General features: G+C 46.0%; 1 protein-coding gene across 2 annotated transcripts in view; it reads right to left on the reverse strand.

The window, feature by feature from the left end:
* The window catches only part of NUDT4 (nudix hydrolase 4), a 67,143-nt gene extending 50,781 nt beyond the window's left edge, over positions 1 to 16,362 (reverse strand). The window contains exon 1 of one of the 2 annotated variants that reach the window (XM_068272767.1): positions 15,912 to 16,362. In XM_068272767.1, coding sequence (XP_068128868.1) covers positions 15,912 to 16,010 — 99 coding nt within the window. In that variant the 5' untranslated portion in view covers positions 16,011 to 16,362. The remainder of the gene's footprint in view (positions 1 to 15,911) is intronic. The other variant, XM_068272769.1, reaches the window with a different exon arrangement.
* Between the last annotated feature and the right edge of the window lie 3,408 nt (positions 16,363 to 19,770).

The following is a 19,770-nucleotide window of genomic DNA, read 5'->3' on the forward strand; positions in this document are numbered from 1 at the left end:
TACTGGGGAGGGTCACACCCTAGATTCTCTTAAAGAAAACCTGTAATGAGAAAAACCTTCCCTGGGGGGTACTCACCTGGGGTGGGGGAAGCCTTCGGATCCTATTGAGGCTTCCCCCGTCCTCCTCGGTCCCATTGCGGTGGCGATAAAGCTCCCCGAACAGCGGGGATGTAAATATTTACCTTCTCGGCTCCAGCGCAGGATCGGCTCTCCGCCTTGGAGATAGGCGGAAATAGCCGATCGCTGTCGGGGCGGCTCTACTGCGCAGAAGCAAGTCTCCTGTGCAGTAGAGCGGACCCGACTGAGATCGGCTATTTTTGCCTATCTCCATGCGGAGAGCCACAACAGCGCCCCCGCTGGAGCCAGGCGAGGTAAATAAATCAGTGCTTGTCGAGGGAAGATTCCAGGACACTTCGGGGGAGCCAGCGCTGGACGGCCTGCAGCTACAGGGGTGAAGGAAGACCATTGGGACCCTGATGCTTCCCCCTCCCGAGGCGAGTACCCCCCAGGGGAACTTTTTTTTTGTTACAGGTTCTCTTTAAAGGACAATGGAAGGAAGAGGTATATGAAGGCTGCTATATTTATTATCTTTTAAACAATACCAATTGCCTGGCTATCCTGCCGATTCTCTGCCTCTATAATACTTTTAGCCATAGACCCTGAACAAGCATGCAGCAGATCAGGTGTTTGATATTATTGTCAGATCTGACAAGATTAGCTGCAGGCTTGTTTCTGGTGTTATTCAGACATTACTGCAGACAAAAAGATAAGCAGGGCTGCCAGGCAAATGGTATGGTTTAAAGGAAATAAATATGGCAGCCTCCATATTCTTCTCGTTTCAGTTGTCCTTTATCCCCCCCTGGCGGTATTCCCAAGCGTGGTAATGCTTAGTCAGTCACTGGAGGGGAGAATGGAGATTAGGCAAGTTAGGTTCACTCAGATGCATAGCATGGGTTCACAGTAATGGAGGTGCATGATCAGGTAGGACACAAAAGGAGGAGGACCCTGCCCAAAGGCTTACAATCTAGAGGGAGAGGTAGGGACACGAGAGGTAGGGGACCAGAGTTCAGCTGTGGGTTTAGAGCAATTGTGAGGGGTAGTAGGCCAGAGTGAAAAGGTGAGTTTTGAGGGCTTTCTTGAAGATGTTGAAGGAGGGGGCTGCCCTAATGGGTGGAGGTAGGGAGTTCCATAGTGTTGGAGCGCTCTTGAGAAGTCCTGGAGGCGTGCATGGGACTGGGTAATGCGGGGGGGCGGTTAGGCGAAGTTCATTGGAAGAGCAGAGTGAGCAGCTAGGTGTGTACCTCTGAGTAAGATCAGAAATGTAGGTTGGACAGGTTTTGTGGACAGATTTGTAGGTCAGACAGTGTCTTGAATCTGATTCTGGACTGGATAGGAAGCCAATGGAGGGATTCAAGGAGGGGATCCGCCGTGGTTGAGCGATAGGAGCAGTGGATAATTCTGGCTGCCGCATTCATGATGGACTGCAGTGGGGATGTTCGGGTCATAGGGAGACCAGACAAAAGAGCATTGCAGTAGTCAAGGTGGGAAATTATGAGGGCATGGATGAGGAGCTTGGTCGCCTATACCGACCTCTACCTGGATTTTGACTACTCTCTGCCTGCTGCCTATACCGACCTCTGCCTGGATTTTGACTACTCTCTGCCTGTTGCCTATACTGACCTCTGCCTGGATTTTGACTACTCTCTGCCTGTCGCCTATACCGACCTCTGCCTGGGTTTTGACTACTTTCTGCCAGCTACCTAAAACTAATAGCAAAGGGTATAAAGTCTGAAAGGAATCATGCTTCTACTACCCAGATTGTGATTCTTTTGAAACAATGCAAATTATCTGCAGGACTGCCAGACAACTGGTATTGTTTAAACGGAAACATGGTAGCCTCCATATCCCTCTCACTTCAGGTTCCCTTTAAAGCCAATGGGTACCGCTATAAAATGAAAATAAGAATAAGACCTGGACTGTTTTACATTCCAGTTCGAGTGTGACTACACAGTCAAATAAATTATGCCTTGAGTTTGTCAGTTCAGGATTGTTGTAATAGAGTCTAAAAATTTTATTATGAAGGAGCAATTTTGTTAAGGCTGTGTACCTGACAGCTGTACAGAGTGGCTGCCGCAGTCCATTCACACAACTACCAGTAGCAGTGCAGAGCAGTACACATCGTTCTGTGCATCCCCTTTCAGGCCCATTCACACTAGGGCAGTTAGTTGGGGATTCTCGCTAATCGCCAAAGTGCGAGCGCTTTTTAAAGCACTAGTGCTATTCTGACCAATGGCAGTGATCTCACTGCCACGATTGGCGCGGATAGCAGAACTCGTTACCTGCAGCATTTTTGCCACGATTCTGGAGTGATCGCGGTACACTGCTTAATAAAGCGCTGATTGCGGTCGCTCTGAATTGCATTAGTGTACAGTGATTTTACCATGCTAATCACTTTAAAATCACCCCTGCTAAGCGCTAGCGTTTTGCGCTTTTTAAGTGTGAATGGGCCCTTCCTACTGCCAGCTAGCCTTTCCATTCATAACAAGGACGATAAGGTGCATTAAGGAAAAAAAAAAAAAAAAAGAAAAAAAAAAAAAAAAAAACAATACAGTTTGGACAACACTAAAAGCCATCACAACCAGCAGCGCTTCAGTAATACTAAGGGCTCTTGCACACTAGGATGCTAGCGTGAAAGGTAACATGAAAGTCTATTTGACTTTCATGTTAACATTCTCATTAGACAATGCGTTCGAGCGTTCTGTTGTAACGCATCTGGGAGCTTCGTAACGTCCAGCACCTGCGTTTTCTCGCCAGGTGAATTAGAACTACCGCTGCTGATCAGCATCGCACTGCAACTTCCCGACGTCACGCTGCAGGTAATAATCTAATGTGAAAGAGGCCTTAGTAGTTTTTACTTGCTGAGTCACTGGTTCAGTATTTAGAGGAGGAGACTCTAGAGGCTGAATAAATGTTGTAGGTGTGACTGAAACCCTACTGAAGTAAACATATCAACACAAGAGCCAGGCAATTATTTACAATAAAAAAAAATAAAAAGAAATTAAGTGAGCAGTTTGAGCATGTCGTGCTGTATATAAATAAAAATTAAAAGACATTAACTCAGCAGTCTGCACCTAATACATTCAGAAAATGTCAAAACTCCACTTCCTTCTGCAAATTCTGATGCGGAAGATGCCACCTGATACACAGTTCATTCCCTTGTTCCAATCATGTTTTCCTCTGACTATTAACAATTACCCTCTACAGTGTTCTCCCCAGAATTATTTTCCAGCCGGGTGGCATGAAATAGTAGCCGGGTGGCATGAAAAAGCAGCCGGGTGGGTAGAGATGAAAATGCAGGGCAACTCTGCTTACAGCATAGGAGGTGGTGAGGAGGTGAGCCAATGACAGCCGGGTGGTCACCAAATCTAGCCGGGTGGAGCACCCGGCTAAAAGAGCCTGGGGAGAACACTGCTCTAGCAGTAGCCATAACATCTATTGTAAGTGCAAGAGAATTGTGGGGCTTCCTACCCTGACTGAGCTTAAAGAATAACTCAGAGCAAAATATAAAAATGGTACACACACACACACACACACGTGTGTGTAAAGATAATGAAGATACTGCAATACCTTTACTAAAATAAGTATTTTCTTCAGAAACACTTATGGTTATTAGAAGACAAAGTTCATTACCACAGTTCCACTCATTTCATAATCATCAGGGAGTTTCAGTGTAACTATGACATAAGGATGGCTGATGTCAGTTTGAAGTTGTTGTTCTGACCAACAGCCTTCCAGCACCACTGTCCAGCCACTCTGCTCTGACAAACTTCTTGAAAAGCAGGGTAATATCAGCAGTCACTGCTCAGTATCATGGGCAACGTGCTGAACAGGCAATACATGCTGGAGGAGGGCAACAATCCTCTCTAAAGAAAGAGCTTCCTTCTGCACAGCATACAAAGGCACTTGTTCAGCCAGGTGTATTCTGATCGATCAGATAGAGAAGAAAGCTCCTGTACACATATATATGCTATATTTCCAAATTTCCTATCATTTTTCTGACTGGATATCAATCAAAAATGAATTGAAAGGAGATACACATGGTACGACAGACAGTATTTCGGTCACTATTTTAAGCATGACCGATCTGCTTTCAATCGAGAAACCGATCAATTGTAAGCTGGGTTCAGTTGCTAGCAAACAAGTAGGCTGTATTTCTTCTCTTAGATCAAATCATTTTCTCGATTGCAAATAGGATCTGAAGTGAAAATTGCATGGGGTGTGCCAGGCTTCATACTCTCGTGCCTAACAATAGGTACAAGAGTTTTAACCCACCCTCTTCATACTGGCACATTGCCAAGAATGGTTATTTCACACAAACACACTGTAAGGACATCAGAGGATAGCATTTAATACCAGAACAGCATCAAGGTGCACTCTGCCATTAACACAAAGTCATGATAGAAGACTGAAAACAAAACAGTCCCTTGGCACTGCTTATTTTGTACACATCGTCTGATTGCCAGGATGATTTGTTTTGATAGTAGGCATAGTGCCAATACCAGAAGTGGACAAATCAATAAGGCCAACAGGAAATTTTTTACAAGGCCAGCCCCATTGACAACAATACAGTAAACACAAAATTGTGGAACTAGCTATACTGTTACAGAGCCCTTGATTATGTGACTCCTTCATTTGCCCAGCCCTGGTAAACTATTTGCACTAGAGGAACTGCACAAACTTCCACAGTACACAACTCAAAAAGCATTACTGCCAAGTCAAAAACAGAGCCAAGGAACTAGAACTTTAAGGAGATTGAGGTGGCAGTAAACACCTATTTATATTTTTTTTTAAAAAAGGCTGCGCTCTCAATTTTTCATCCAACCGGCCATTGGCCATAATGGCCAACCTTTGCCTCTTCAGCGAAGCAGATTATAAGGCCTGTAGGTATCTTTGTAAAACTTCCTAGTGATACCAGCAGGTGGTGATAGGCAAATGCCTTTTTTTCCTTTTTTTTTTTAATAAATCTGATATTTTTTATTTGAAATTAAATGTTAGCACTTGTATTACACTTTTCTCCTGTTGGACTTAGGCAGGGGACACAATTGTATTTCAGTTTTCTATGCGCATTTTTCTGCATGCATTTTCAGCACACAGCAGCTAATTATTCTCCATTTAAAAAAGGAGCACTATGGTAAAAACTCACATTTAAAAAACACATATGCAGAGCTGTGGAGTCAAAGAGTCAGAGCAATGTTTGGGTACCACGGGTAAGAGTTTAACCCTTTCCACTTGTATGTTCCGCATAGCGGGACATCGCGAATTTCCTGTTGCACTCGTATGTCCCGCTATGCGGGACATAATTTCAGCGGCAGTTTGCAAGCACATCTGCGGGGGGCAAAGTCCAATCTCTCTCCCCTTGTATAGTGGGCATGTAAGAGTACATGCCCACACAGGTGGTACCCCCCTGCCCCGAACTGGAAGTGCACGATCATCGCTACCAGGAAGTGACCAATGCATTGAATTTTCCTTGCAGATTCCGTATTGCAGATTTCTTGCAAAGTTGCATAGAGGAGCAACGGCATCCTATGCAATGGACGTGGAGGAGCGTCTAAATAGTAGCCAGCATTTCATTGTTCTAATTCCCAATCAAAATACCAAAGATTGCATCCTGTGTAGTGACACCGGGTGGCAGGCATAAAACCACCTCTTATTGCGCAACTTGCTCACACAAGCCAGGATTACACCCAGTAAATTGCTGTAAAATTTACCGTACCTTGGCTTTCTTCTCTGCTACCAGCCAATAGAAGATGCCAAACTGTCCAAATAAGGTATTGAATTAAACGTTATAATGTGTTCCCATGTTCTCCCCAGAATTTTTTTCCAGGCGGGTGGCATAAAAAAGTAGCCGGGTGGGGCACCGGGGGAATGCACAGCCAGTGCATCTCTGCTTACAGCCTGAGCCGATTACAGCAGGGTGCTCCCCAAAATTAGCCGGGTGGAGCACCCGGCTAAAAGAGCCTGGGGAGAACACTGTGTTCTTTAAAGATATACTATGTTACTATGTTATGTTCCATGTTAAAAATGGGAGAAAGAGTAAGAGGGAGAGTGCATTTCTGTAAAAAAAAAAAATTAAAAAAAAACTGAGCAAAACGACTCCCTTTGGGAAAAAAAAAACTCAGTGCCAGAGCTGCAGCCAATGGGACGAGCTCTATAGACAGTAGCAGTGTTAGGGAGTCTTGCCCAAGGTCTCCTACTGAATAGGTGCTTGCTTACTGAACAGGAAGAGATTCAAAACCTATGTCTCCTGTGTCAGAGGCAAAGTACTTAACCATTACACTATCCAGCCATATAGATGCCCATAAAAGCAGAAAATGTGAATTACACAAGCGTGACCTTTGCAAAGAAAACTATAAAACAATGTCGGGCAAGTAATACAATTTAAAATTTTACTAAAGGTCTTTGCTTAGTCTGCATGTGGCTAAGTCAATACAAAGCATGGCCATTCTTGTTGTGCTTTAGTATGTCAATACAAAACATTCTTCTAACAAGAATTGAAATACAGGTTTACTGCAAGCAAATGCTTTCAACTTACATATCAGCAAATAAACTGATGCAATTTGCCTGAACACTAGATAATCTTGTCCTGAATGTTTATTCAAGATGGGGTGCAGATTTTTATTTGCTTCAAACATACCATGACCACAGTCTTTGCAATGCCCAGTACCCACAGGAGATAAAAATGACCATGTGTACCACCCAGCCACAGTCAAGGCACTAGGTTTAATTTACTGGAGTTGGAGAGCCAATTGATCTGACAAAATCTAGAATGGAAAGAAAAAAAACAAAAAAACCTCAAGAACACAGACAACAACTTGCTATTAGGCAGTAGAATGGTCAATAAGATACAAATAATTCCTGCCTACATGCTAATTTTATGCAATGTTAATGGAGCCTCAATCCATTAATGGAGCCTCAATCCATTAATGTCCTGTCAATTTTGATTTTACCATTTACATGCAAGCTGGAATTGTCTGTATCTTCCACACTCCTTTAGTGGCAAGTCTGCAACCGTTGCCTCAGTCACAATGTAATATAGTGAGATTTCACTACTAAAAGCAGATGATGCAGGAAGGCTCTGGATCCCATAGAGCTTTCCCAGAAGGTCCTCGCTCAGTCACCTCATTCCACAGGTATCCCCCAGTTAAGTTGCACACTTTCGGAAGTACTCAGGTCCTTAAAGCGGAACTGCAGATTCAAAATAAACACATTGTTTCACTTACCTGGGGCTTCTGCAAGCCCCCAGCAGCCGTCCTGTCCCGCGCCGGTCCTGCCCGAGTCTCCGTTCCCCCGCCGCAGCTCCGGTCCGTACCTCGACTTGTAAGTCGAGGCCAGCGATGCCCAGCCAAGCGTATCCTTTCCCCTCTGCAATAGCAGGGAACGCGAAGAAAGGATACGCGTGACCAGAGCCGCGCAGGCGCAGTGGCCCAGTGGTGAAACCGAAAGTAGCTGGCGGCGGGGGAACGGAGACTCGTGGAGACTCGGCGCGGGACAGGACGGCTGCTGGGGGCTTGCAGAAGCCCCAGGTAATTGAAACAATGTGTTTATTTTGAATCTGCAGTTCCGCTTAAAGTACTTCTGAAGACAGGCACATCCACACTGCGCATGTACAACTGCCCAAGCATTAAAAAAATTAAATGCGAAAATGCATTCAACTAATCTCTGGAACTCCATGACAGAAAAGGAAGGCTCTACAGAATCCGGAATTCTTCCCTCTCCATAGGCAAGTATCAAGCATCTACAATCAGCTACAGTTATAAATTTCTTATGCAGTAGCCATCCACATCAAGCGCACAACTCACCAATTGGACACCTGATTACCGATAATTAATACAGACACTGCCCTCAAATTATTATTATGTATTTATATAGCCCTGACATCTTCCACAGCACTGTACAGAGTATATTGTCTTGTCACCTAATTGTCCCTCAGTGGGGCTCCCAAATTAATCCCTACCATAGTCATAGGTCTATGTATATATCCTGTAGTGTGTGTATCATAGTCTAGGCCAAATTAAGGGGAAGCCAATTAACTTATCTGTAGGTTTTTGGGATGTGGGAGAAAACCGGAGTGCCTGGAGGAAACACGCAGACACGGGGAGAACATGCAAACTCCTTGCAGATAGATCCCTGGCTTAGATTCGAACCGGGGTCCCAGTGCTGCAAGGCGAGAGTACTAACCACTATGTCACTGTGCTGTTTAAATGACCTGATCCATCAGTAATGAATGCTATTTGCCAATTTGTAAAGAGGAACTGTAAAGAAAACAATGAATAAAACTGCTTTTTTTGGGGGGGGGGGGGGCGCTGGTCTGTCAGGCATGGTTGCCCTCACGTTGCAACCCAGTGCGTACACAGCAATGTCACCCAAGGGGACATCCATTGGAAGTCTGTAGGCGGCCTTAGTCATTTCAGTTTATCTCTGCAAAATGTTTGCTTAGAGTTACAAAGCCAGTACAAAATATACCCACAGTCTCCCAGAATACTCTGGGGGGCTGAATTCTGCAAAGTAATGCAGTCTAAGCTGTGACATCACAGCCCCAGCCCTGCAATGTCGCATGAAGGATCAGGTGCCGATCCCTGCTGAGTGACATGCCTCACACAGGATTTTACATCCAATGCATTATTACCTCATCTCTACTAAACATGCAATTTTCTCTTGGACTCAAGCAGGAGAAGACTATGAAATGCTAGCTGGAAATTACTCACTTTAGATATATTGGTTTCTAAAGCCTTTACAGGGAGAAAACCTGTCAGTTTCTGCATGACGCATGTCTTTTCCCTAGGGGTATTCATTTTTTTCTTTCAGAAGAGAAGAACTTACACACTCCAGCACAAAGTCACATACCATAATTTATGGTCAACTATTTCTGGAGACAAACAAATTGCAAAGCTGTCTAGCCTAACCATAACGGACAAACTTGACCCACACACGTTTTATTAGCTTATTTAGGTGTCTTAAATGTTTACAGCATATTTTTCCATACTGATCAATGTTTATACTAAAATGCACTTTATACTGGTTGAACTCGATGGACGTATGTCTTTTTTCAACCAAAATAACTATGTAACTATACAAAAACACAAGAGAGCATCAATTTACAAAACATATGCCCTGCACTAGTAACTAATACTTTTGGGGCAAAATGGTTACCAAGGGGTTAGGCCTCGTCTAGAGTCCCCTGCACAAATTTCCGCTAGGACATTTACATGGAATTTGCATGTTCTTCGGGCGTTTGTGTGAGAATCCACCAGGCACTCTAGTTTACTCCCAAAATACACTGGTCGATTATTTGGAAATTGCTTGTTCCTCAAACTGGCTCAAGACTGTAGTAGGGACATTAGATTAAGATTTTCTCTGAGAGACAGCTTAGTGACATGAATCGTTTGTGTTCTGGAAAATGTCACCACTATAAAATATGCATAATAGGCATGACAAGACCTGACAAAATAAAATGCACATGTAAAAAGTAAACTTGCTCAATGAGATGCTAACTTTATAAGTTGATGCAAATGTAGTTGCATATTGCACGTACTTCTGAGCTGGACTGACCCTAGTCAGGTGCAACTGCATTTGATTGCCCGAGTCTAGAGCTACATGAAATTTGTAACAGTTTGGAAAATTAACACCTTTGATCATTTCTAGTTGACAGTTTCATTATGATTCATTAATATCTAAGAGTGTAATTTAAAGGGAACCTGAGATGAGAAGCATCTCAGGTACCATACTTACCTGGGGCTTCCTTTAAGGAAACCTAAACTGAGAAGGATATGTATTGTTCCTTTTAAAATAATACCAGTTGCCTGACTCTCCTGCTGATCCTGTGTCTCTAATACTTTAGCCATAGCCCCTTAACAAGCATGCAGATCAGGTGCTCTAACTGAAGTCAGACTGGATTAGCTGCATGCCTGTTTCAGGTGTGATAGCCAGATACTACTGCAGCAAATTGATCAGCAGGAGAGTCAGGCAACTGGTATTGTTTAAAAGAAAACATCCATATCCCTCTCAGTTTAGGTTCCCTTTAAGCCCCCTTAAAGGGGTTCTGTGCTAGTTAAAAAGTAAAACAAGCTGACACTTACCTGGGGCTTCTATCAGCCCCCTGCAGCGGTGATGTCCCACGCCATCCTCCTCTGATTGGCCGTTCCCTGCCGCCGGCACCGGGCATTATTTGTCTGACGACAGACGAATAATGCGTGCTCCCTTTCGCGTCATCGGGAGCTTACTGCGCAGGCGATGTTTTCTAGTACTGCGCCTGCGCAGTAAGCTCTGATTACACGGGAACATTACCGCTGCAGGGGGCTGATAGAAGCCCCAGGAAAGTGTCAGCTCGTCTTACTTTTTTAATTACACAGAACTCCTTTAAAGTGGACCCAAATTAAAAATACAAGATTTCAGAAATAAAATCTATTTTCTAAATTATAATAATAAATAGCAGCCTTTTTTCAGTTGCATGATGACAAATATAAAATATTTTACATTTATTGGAGGAACCCCTCCCTTCCTTTCATATTGCCGGGACAGAATCCGGCAGACTGGTGGAGTAGGTGGTGTGTGGCAATGGAGGAATTGCTAATGGCTGCCCCCTGTATAAGCCTAGTTATGCAAAGAGAAGGGTGAAAAGCATGCACTGAAATGCTCATAGGCTTGAAGGAGTGTTTATTTATCTTTGTATGTGTCAGAGTGCTGCAACTAAATATTTTTATTTAAAAAAATGTTTGGTTTGGGTCCGCTTTAAGGCTGCTCGTCCCTTGCAGTCTTCCCCCAGTGGCGCTCCTGTCACTTGCAATTCAGCGCACTTCATCGCGCATGTGCAGCCTGGCATGCCCTATGGAGTGCCCCAAGGACCCCCCCTGCGATCTGTTGTCCCCTCCACCATGCTAGCGACACGAAGCGTGTCGCCAGCACAATGTTTACCTATGCGATATCTGTTAGCGCCGCTCCCCCGCCTCCTCTGTATCGGCGCTACCCGCCCGCGTCCCTTCCCTCCCGCTGATTGGCCCAGTATAGTGCCCAGTATATAGCCAGGATATAGCCAGTATAGTGCCCAGTATATAGCCACAGTGTTCTCCCCAGAATTTTTTTCCAGCCGGGTGGCATGAAATAGTAGCCAGGTGGCATGAAAAAGTAGCCGGGTGGGTCAAGTTGAAAATGCAGGGCAACTCTGCTTACAGCATAGGAGGAGGTGAGGAAGTGAGCCGATGACAGCCGGGTGGTCATCAAATCTAGCCGGGTGGAGCACCCGGCTAAAAGAGCCTGGGGAGAACACTGAGCCAGTATAGTGCCCAGTAATACGCCCTAGTATGGGTAGGTAGTGCCCACCCACCACCGGCGGCCACTCCGGTTACCTTATGGGCTGGCGGCCACTTTTCCGTATCCGCTCTCCTCTTAACCGCATCTCCTATTACAGCAGCGCGTCACACGGTTGCTGCAAGGAGGAAGGAAGCAGGGCAGCGGCTTCCAGTAGCGGCGATATGCATCACCGTTACCATGGGAACCGTTGCCGTTTCCTTCCTCCTTTCAGCAGTCGTGTGACGTAATGCTGTTGAAGCAGTATATAGCTAGTATAGTGCCCAGTATATAGCCAGTATATAGCGCCCAGTATATAGCGCCCAGTATATAGCCAGTATATAGCGCCCAGTATATAGCCAGTATAGTGCCCAGTATAGCGCCAGTATAGTGCCCAGTATAGCGCCAGTATAGTGCCCAGTATAGCGCCCAGTATAGCGCCCAGTATATAGCTAGTATAGTGCCCAGTAATACGCCCTAGTATGGGTAGTAGTGCCCACCCACCACCGGCGGCCGCTCCGGTTACCTTATGGGCTGGCGGCCGCTTTTCCGTATCCGCTCTCCTCTTAACCGCATCTCCTATTACAGCAGCGCGTCACACGGTTGCTGCAAGGAAGGAAGGAAGCAGGGCAGCGGCTTCCAGTAGCGGCGATATGCATCACCGTTACCATGGGAACCGTTGCAGTTTCCTTCCTCCTTTCAGCAGTCGTGTGACGTAATGCTGTTGAAGCAGTATATAGCTAGTATAGTGCCCAGTATATAGCCAGTATAGTGCCCAGTATACAGCCAGTATAGCGCCCAGTATATAGCGCCCAGTATATAGCGCCCAGTATATAGCCAGTATAGCGCCCAGTATATAGCCAGTATAGCGCCCAGTATAGCGCCCAGTATAGCGCCCAGTATATAGCTAGTATAGTGCCCAGTAATACGCCCTAGTATGGGTAGTAGTGCCCACCCACCACCGGCGGCCGCTCCGGTTACCTTATGGGCTGGCGGCCGCCGCTTTTCCGTATCCGCTCTCCTCTTACAGCAGCGCGTCACAGGGCTGCTGCAAGGAGGAAGGAAGCAGGGCAGCGGCTTCCAGTAGCGGCGATATGCATCACCGTTACCATGGGAACCGCTGCCGTTTCCTTCCTCCTTTTCCTTCCTCCTTTCAGCAGTCGTGTGACGCAATGCTTTTGAAGCTGCTGCAAAAAGGAGAGCGGCTATGGGGAATATAAGGAAGCGCCGCCCGCTCATAAAAGGTAACAGGAGCGGCGGAGGGGGAGAGGGAGAAAGGCCAGATCCGCCGCGGCCCCCCAGAAAACTGGACACGGACCACCAGGGGTCAGCGGACCCCAGGTTGGGGACTGCTGCAAGGATGCATAAAACAAAATGATGGATTGCAGCTTTACATACTTACGGCTCCCTCCAGCCCCTAGAACTCTGTGCCCCTTGTCACAGTTCCGATGCCACCCAGACTTCTAGTGTCTACTCTGTAGTACCAGCTTCTGCAAATGCGCTTGCGTGGTCGGAAGCATTCTGAGCAGAACGTTCCCAGCAAACCGGAGCGCAACCAGCATGTGCATGCACCCACACAAAAGCAGGAGCCGCCAACCCAACCCACGCTGCGGAAGGGACATCAGAAGACTGGGTGACATTTGTCTCATGTAACCTTTAATACTCATCTTGCTCATCAGCCACATTATCAGCGGGAATTGCCTGTGGCCATGTACCAGTGAACCTGAATTGGGCATGTGAGAATGTCTAACCACGCATGTCCAGTAAAAAGAAGCACTCACGCACAAAAGAAAAACAGATGTGCACAAGCACTTTCACTGGGCATGCAGGGTTTGGAAGTCGTGCATGTCAAGTTTAGAATAGCTTGGTCACCACTCAGTGAACATCCAGGAGACTATGTTGGGAAAAAGGTCCTGGAACAGGGAAAGGAGGAATTCAGAATAAAACTAGTATAGCATAAGAAAGTGTGTTAGAAGTGATCCTGCACTCAGCTATTTCTTAAACAAAAAAACAACACTTTCAGCACACCTCACGTGTACTTTAAAGATTGTTTAACATGAATCCAAGAAATCCTGGAGGCAACACCACCAGACCAGCCCTGCTGCCCAGGATCCTCTTGTAGACTGCACATGTACTCCTTTTCATTAGCTGTGTTGCACCCACGCAAGTATGGCCCCACCTGCACAGTATCACAGAGCCACTTGTAGATGGTCGGCTCCTGCGCAGCTGTGGCCATACTCACGCAGGCACAGTATGAATGCGCTTGTGCATGAAGAGGAACATGGCCACATAACATCAGACAACCTCTTGTTGGATATGATCCGGGGTCCATGTGCAGCAATGGTGGGTGCTAGGAGGACAGGGGAAGCAACTGCAGGATCCAGAGGCTTCCCTCTTCATAAAGTGTACCAGAGATCACTAATACAAAAAAAAAAAAAAAAAAAAAAAAAAAAAAAATTCTATACTTACCCGGGGCTTACTCTCACCCCATAAACACGTGCGAGTCCCACGCTGTCCTCCCACGGTCTGCCGTTCAGCCCTGGTAACTTGCTCACTCGCGTCCAGTCAGTCTTCTGTGCATGCACAGCAGACAAGCACTTACATCACGGAGCAAGTAACCGGGGAAGATCGTAGCTGAACAGCAGAATGCGAGAGGATGGCGTGGGACTGACGTGTTTATGGGGCTGGAGGAAACCCCAGGTAAGTATCGATTTTTTTTTTGTATTACAGTGATCTCTAGTTTCCTTTAAGTATCTGGGTTTGTTTGTTTTTTTACCTTCGGTACAGTATGGATTACAGTAGCACAGCACTGATTAAATTAGTCACCACTTAAAGGCAAATTGACCTGAGAAGGCTATGGAGGCAGTGATAGTAATTTCCTTTTAAGCAATACCAGTTGCCTGGCTGTCCTGCTGATCTTTCATGCATCAGTAGTGTGTACATCGTCCCCCAGAAACAAGCATATGGCAAAATAAGTCAAACATCTAATTTGCATGCTTGTTCAGGTTTTAATGACTAGATGCAGAAGATCAGCAGGACTACCAGACGTATTTAGAATGTTTATCAATATCAGATGGAAAGCAATCAAAATTATGAATGGTCAGCCATATTGATGCATCGTTCTTTGGCAGAATCGATCATAGTGATTGAATCAGTCAGGTAAAAAAATTGTATAGTGTATGGGCACCTTTTTTAGGGAATACATTCAGTGCAACTTCCCATTAAATTAACAGAATCGGATGATTCTTTCCGACATGTTTGATCTGCTCCCAATCGACAAAGTGATTGATTTTGCAATCATGTGTGCCAGCAATAGACTCCAATTCAGAGTTAAGCTTCTACCAGCCCCATGCAGCCATCCTGTGCCCTCGTAGTCACTCACTGCTGGTGGAGGAACATTAAAACATACGTTTTTACGCGTTACACCACTAACGTGTAAAAATGTGCGTCTTAATGTTCCTGCACCAGCGGGAATGCGTAAAAATGTACGCAAGGCAGCCCGCCGACCCTGAGTTCGGCAAAAACTAAACTAGCTGACAGAGGGGGACCAGAGCAGCAATGAGTGACTACAAGGGCACAGGATGGCTGCATGGGGCTGGTAAAAGCCCCAGGTAAGTGAAAGTTTTTTTCTTTTTTTGCTTGATAACTCCTTTAAGAGAATGGAAAGAAAACTACCAAGTTAACTAAAGGTGGCCATACATGGTACAAATTTTCATTTTTTTCGATTAGATAATTTAGTTCAATTATTCAGCTAGATCAAATATAAAGATTTTTCCAGCATGTCCGATCTGATTTTTCTTGAAAAAAAACGGGATAATCCTTTAAATTTCTTGATCGAAAAAAAAAAAAAAAAAATATTTCAACTTTCATTTGATTCATTTAGGTCGAATAAACGGGATAATCGAATGTTTTTATCGTACCATGTATTGCCACCATTAAGCAATGCCAAAACTAAAATATGAAAAACTATAGCCTGTTTCACCACAACAAAGTTAAAAGTCAAGCAACTGCAAACTTCCATAAAACCAGCATAAACCCCCTAACGAATAATGAAAAGCATAACCAGTGTCTGCAATAACCACAAAGAGTAAGAAATCCACTATCAACGCATGACCCATGGCAATGCAATGTCACCGCGATTCTACCGACACCTTTCTCAAGTAAAATGAACAGTTACCACAGATTATTGAACTTTTGCAAGGTCACTGAACATTCCACCCCAAATAAATCAACTTTCCACCATAACACCTATTACAGCATACACAGGTTACTGCCACAAAACATCAAAGCTGCTGTGATGGGACTTATGTCTGGATGACTCGAGTACACACAAATAGCAGTCTAGCTGTGACTGGAACCGAACAAGTGACGACTGTAGCTCCCGATGCGATCCATACGTGTAGAGTGGGGTGAGCCGCGTACACGGCAGGGGGTGCTGCTTCCCCAGAGACACACATGTGGGCACCGGGCAGCGCTGCTGTCACTGGGTGCAGCCCGACTGTACACACAAGCACTGTACTCATCCAGGCTAGCGGGAAGCCTCACACAGGCCGGTCTGCCCATCTCACCTCATCCTCCCTCTCGTTCTTGAAGCACAGGCAGGCCGCCCGCTTCTTGTAGCCCTCCCTGTCATAAGTCCGAGTCTGGTTCGGCTTGAACTTCATCATAGAGGCGGCTGCTCCTCCGACGTCCCCGTGTACTTGTGCTGCCGTCACCGCGTACCTCGTCGCTCCCTTCGATGTAGCACACGTCCGGGAGCGCCCGGTGCAGGAGGAGAGCCGGCCCGGGGTTAGAGCAGGGTGACGGCAGCGGAGAGGAGAGAGCTGGCCGGGGGGACGCGACTCTCCATGGATTTGGCCCGTCTTCGGTGTGTGTCCGTTCTGCTGCTGCTCTCACCCGTCCCCCCCGTGACTCCCGCCCCTGCGCGCGCACTCCCCGCTGCACGTCTTTAGAGAGTAGAACTAGCAAAGCATTCCACCGCGCGCCACCCTCCTGTAGCGGTCCAGCGTGGCGCATGCGTGCTGACGAGGGCGGGGAGGGCTGCGCTGTAGACCAGCCACAGGCTGCAACTCAATGGAGGAAGCTCGTGAGCGCGCCACCGACAGAGCGAAGGTGTAACGCGCGCATTCCTCTATCTGAGCAAACCCCGCCTTCTTTAGCGCGTGCGCGTGTGCCCCTCGTGCTGCAGCAAGGATGTAGACGCCCCTCTCCCCTGACATGTGTTACCCGGGCAACCATCCAATAAGAAGCGTTCTGTTATGTGGGGGACTGTCGCAACATACTAGGCGTTATCCTATCACTTCGTTACTTCTTTGTGTGTTGGTCTCCCGGTCCACATAACTGGGAGGTGCTGCCACCCGTAGGGGTTGGACACTGGGCTGATCCTAGCTCATGCCTGGCAAGGAGAGCCCAGCGTCATTGCATTATTGTATATTGTCAAGAGATATTAGAAGCTACTCTGATGGATGTACTTATTGGTCATTGCTGAAGGAGAACAATAATGGCTGAGGAAAGACCTGCTCTGCCAGCCAGCTAAAATAAATACTTCTGAGTATTTCAGAGGTTTGGGGGCACATGTATACTTGGAGGATATTCAAGCTAACGGTTATTGCATTGGGAGATAGAATGCCATTGGTCTTAATAAATAAAAGTGTATGTTCTGTCCCTTACTACTTACCCATGAACCATTCTATCTTAGGATCTAATAGAATGATATGGAGAAGCAATGGTTGAGGTAAGGTTAGCTGCATAGGTACTGAACCAAGCAGGGGGAGGTGTACCTGAGGTTACAGTTAAAGAGAACCGGAGGTGGGTTTGAAGAATGTTATCTGCATACAGAGGCTGGATCTGCCTATACAGCCCAGCCTCTGTTGCTATCCCAAACCCCCCTAAGGTCCCCCTGCACTCTGCAATCCCTCATAAATCACAGCTGTGCTGCTGACACACAGCTTGTCAGAGCGGGCTGTGTTTATCTCTATAGTGTCAGTCTGCTGCTCTCCCTGCCTCCTGCAGAACTCCGGTCCCCGCCTGCATCCCTTCCCTCCTCGCTGATTGGAGGGAAGGGATGGGGGCAGGGACCGGAGCTATGCAGGAGGCGGGGGAGCAGCCGAGACGGGCAATACAGATGTAAACACAGCCCGCACAGCGTGGCTGTGATTTATGAGGGATTGCAGAGTGCAGGGGGACCTTAGGGGGGTTTGGGATAGCAACAGAGGCTGGGCAATATAAGCAGACCCAGCCTCTGTATGCAGATAACATTCTTTAAACACACCTCGGGTTCTCTTTAAATACTTACCTGAGGAGAGGGAAGACCGGATCCTGCAGGTTTTCCACTCTGCCCTCACTTTTCACCATTGCCTCTACCCCCAAAGGTATCCAACAAGCTCTTGTTGGATTCCACGATTGTAACCGCCCTCCTCTTCAAGTACAAGCACAGCTGTACTGTTCCTGCGTGAGCACAGCTGTGACTACGCGGTAAGCTGGAGACGCTCGTGCACTAGTGGCTTTGTGAGGAGCACGGGTCCCCTGGCAGAGGACCATGTGAAAAAATTGGGGGATCATAGGCTTCCCTCTCTTTAGGTAAGTATTACACTTTTGACCTGAATGTCACCTCAAGTTCTCTGTAAAGGAGTTCTGTGGAATCCTGCAATAAACAAAAACAGACACTTACCTGGGGCTTCTATCAGTCTCCCATCGCTGTTATGTCCCACGCCGTCCTCCTCCAATAACCCATTCCCTGCAGCTGGCACCATTCAATTATTCGTCTAACAAGACGAATAATGCGCGCTCCCGCTCACGTCTCCAGGAGCTTACTGCGCAGGCGCAGTACAACGTTTTCTTGTACTGCGTCTGCGCAGTAAGCTCCCAGAGACGTGAACGGGAGCACACGCGCAGATGTGTGATGCGTAATTAGACCGGAACCGGCAGCGTGGAACAAGTGATAGGAGGAGGACGACGCGGGACATGACAGCTACAGGGGGCGGATAGAAGCCCCTGGTAAGTAACAGTTTTTCTTTATTGCAGGACTCCACAGAACTCTTTTAAAGCAGAACTGAAAAGTCCTAAAAAGGTCACACCGGTAGGGATTGCCATGTATTTTTGAGCCCAGTGAGAGACAATGATGTGAACTGATTGAAGTACTCTATGAAACACTGTAGGAAATGTGTCATGATTGCCAGCACTGTATACATTCCTAAAAATAAACTATTTACAGGCTTTTGGAAATATATGCTTATCCTGTACAGCCAAGATGTGCAAGGATCTTCACTGATGCATCAGATGAGGTTTGTTATATGTTGAATGCCATAATAGGTAGCTACTATAGATGTTGACAGCTTTTACAGTAGTCTATCAATAGTCTATATGATCAATCTAACTGATCACAGCAGGCTAACAACATAATAAATACTCTGTTTCCCAGAAGAACAAAATGATCAATGCCCAGTAACAGCAAAGTCAATGCACAGGAGAACTTGGATGGACAGGCCAAAGCTGCAGTCCAATGTTTCATTATCATGAAAAGGTGGCACAATTATTTGGGTCAGATGTCCTGCTGTTCCTTCATTGGCCTCAATTCACTAAGCAGTTTAGACTAGTCTACAGATGGTTTTTAGTCTACTGATGGTTTGGTGTAAGGTTTTAGACCTGTTTCAAGACCTGGTCTAACATTTAGTAATTACACAATTCATAAAGGCAAACAAGGAATAACCATGCCCGTTGTTTCTGAGAGAGATTAAACCAGCTGATTTCTGTAGGTAAAGTAATTTTGTGAGGAATTTTAGATGTGAGGATGGAACATTTTGAATTAATTATGCAGGAGTTTAATTGTATGCAGAGGAGAGCTCATCAAAGGAAAAGGATGTCAGTCATAGCTACTTGTTTGTGAATTGCATCTTTTGATAATTTCCCCTGCTTTACCCACCTAATTACCAAATGGTTTAGACCCGGTCTAAAACATTTGGTAACAGTGAATTCCTCTTTGATGCAACTGACCTGACATCATTGATTGTAAAAAATTTAGTCCCTGCAATAAGGAGTACAGTGAGTATAACAGCTCTCTCACTGGATGAAGCGGGCAAGGCATCATGTTTGTAGTGCAAGTCACTCAACTGACCCAACAGAGTCCCACATAAATATGATACCTTGAGGCTAGGTTTCCACTTGTGCGTTTTGTGTCAGTTTTTCTGCTCAGAAAATTCGCATAGATTTTAAAACTAATGTTAGTCAATGCAGCCGTTTCCACTCTATGCAAATTTTCGTACGCGTTAGTACGCGTGAAAAAATCTGAAGTCCTGTATAATTTTTTCGGACATCGCGTACGATTCGCGTACAATGCTTTGTATAGGCAATGCGAATTTTCGCGTTACTTGCCCGAAAATTTGCATTAGATCCATGGTTACAGGAAGTTGTCAGCAGTCATGACTAAGC

The sequence above is a fragment of the Hyperolius riggenbachi genome, chromosome 3 (genome assembly GCF_040937935.1).
Source record: "Hyperolius riggenbachi isolate aHypRig1 chromosome 3, aHypRig1.pri, whole genome shotgun sequence".
NCBI lineage: Eukaryota > Metazoa > Chordata > Amphibia > Anura > Hyperoliidae > Hyperolius > Hyperolius riggenbachi.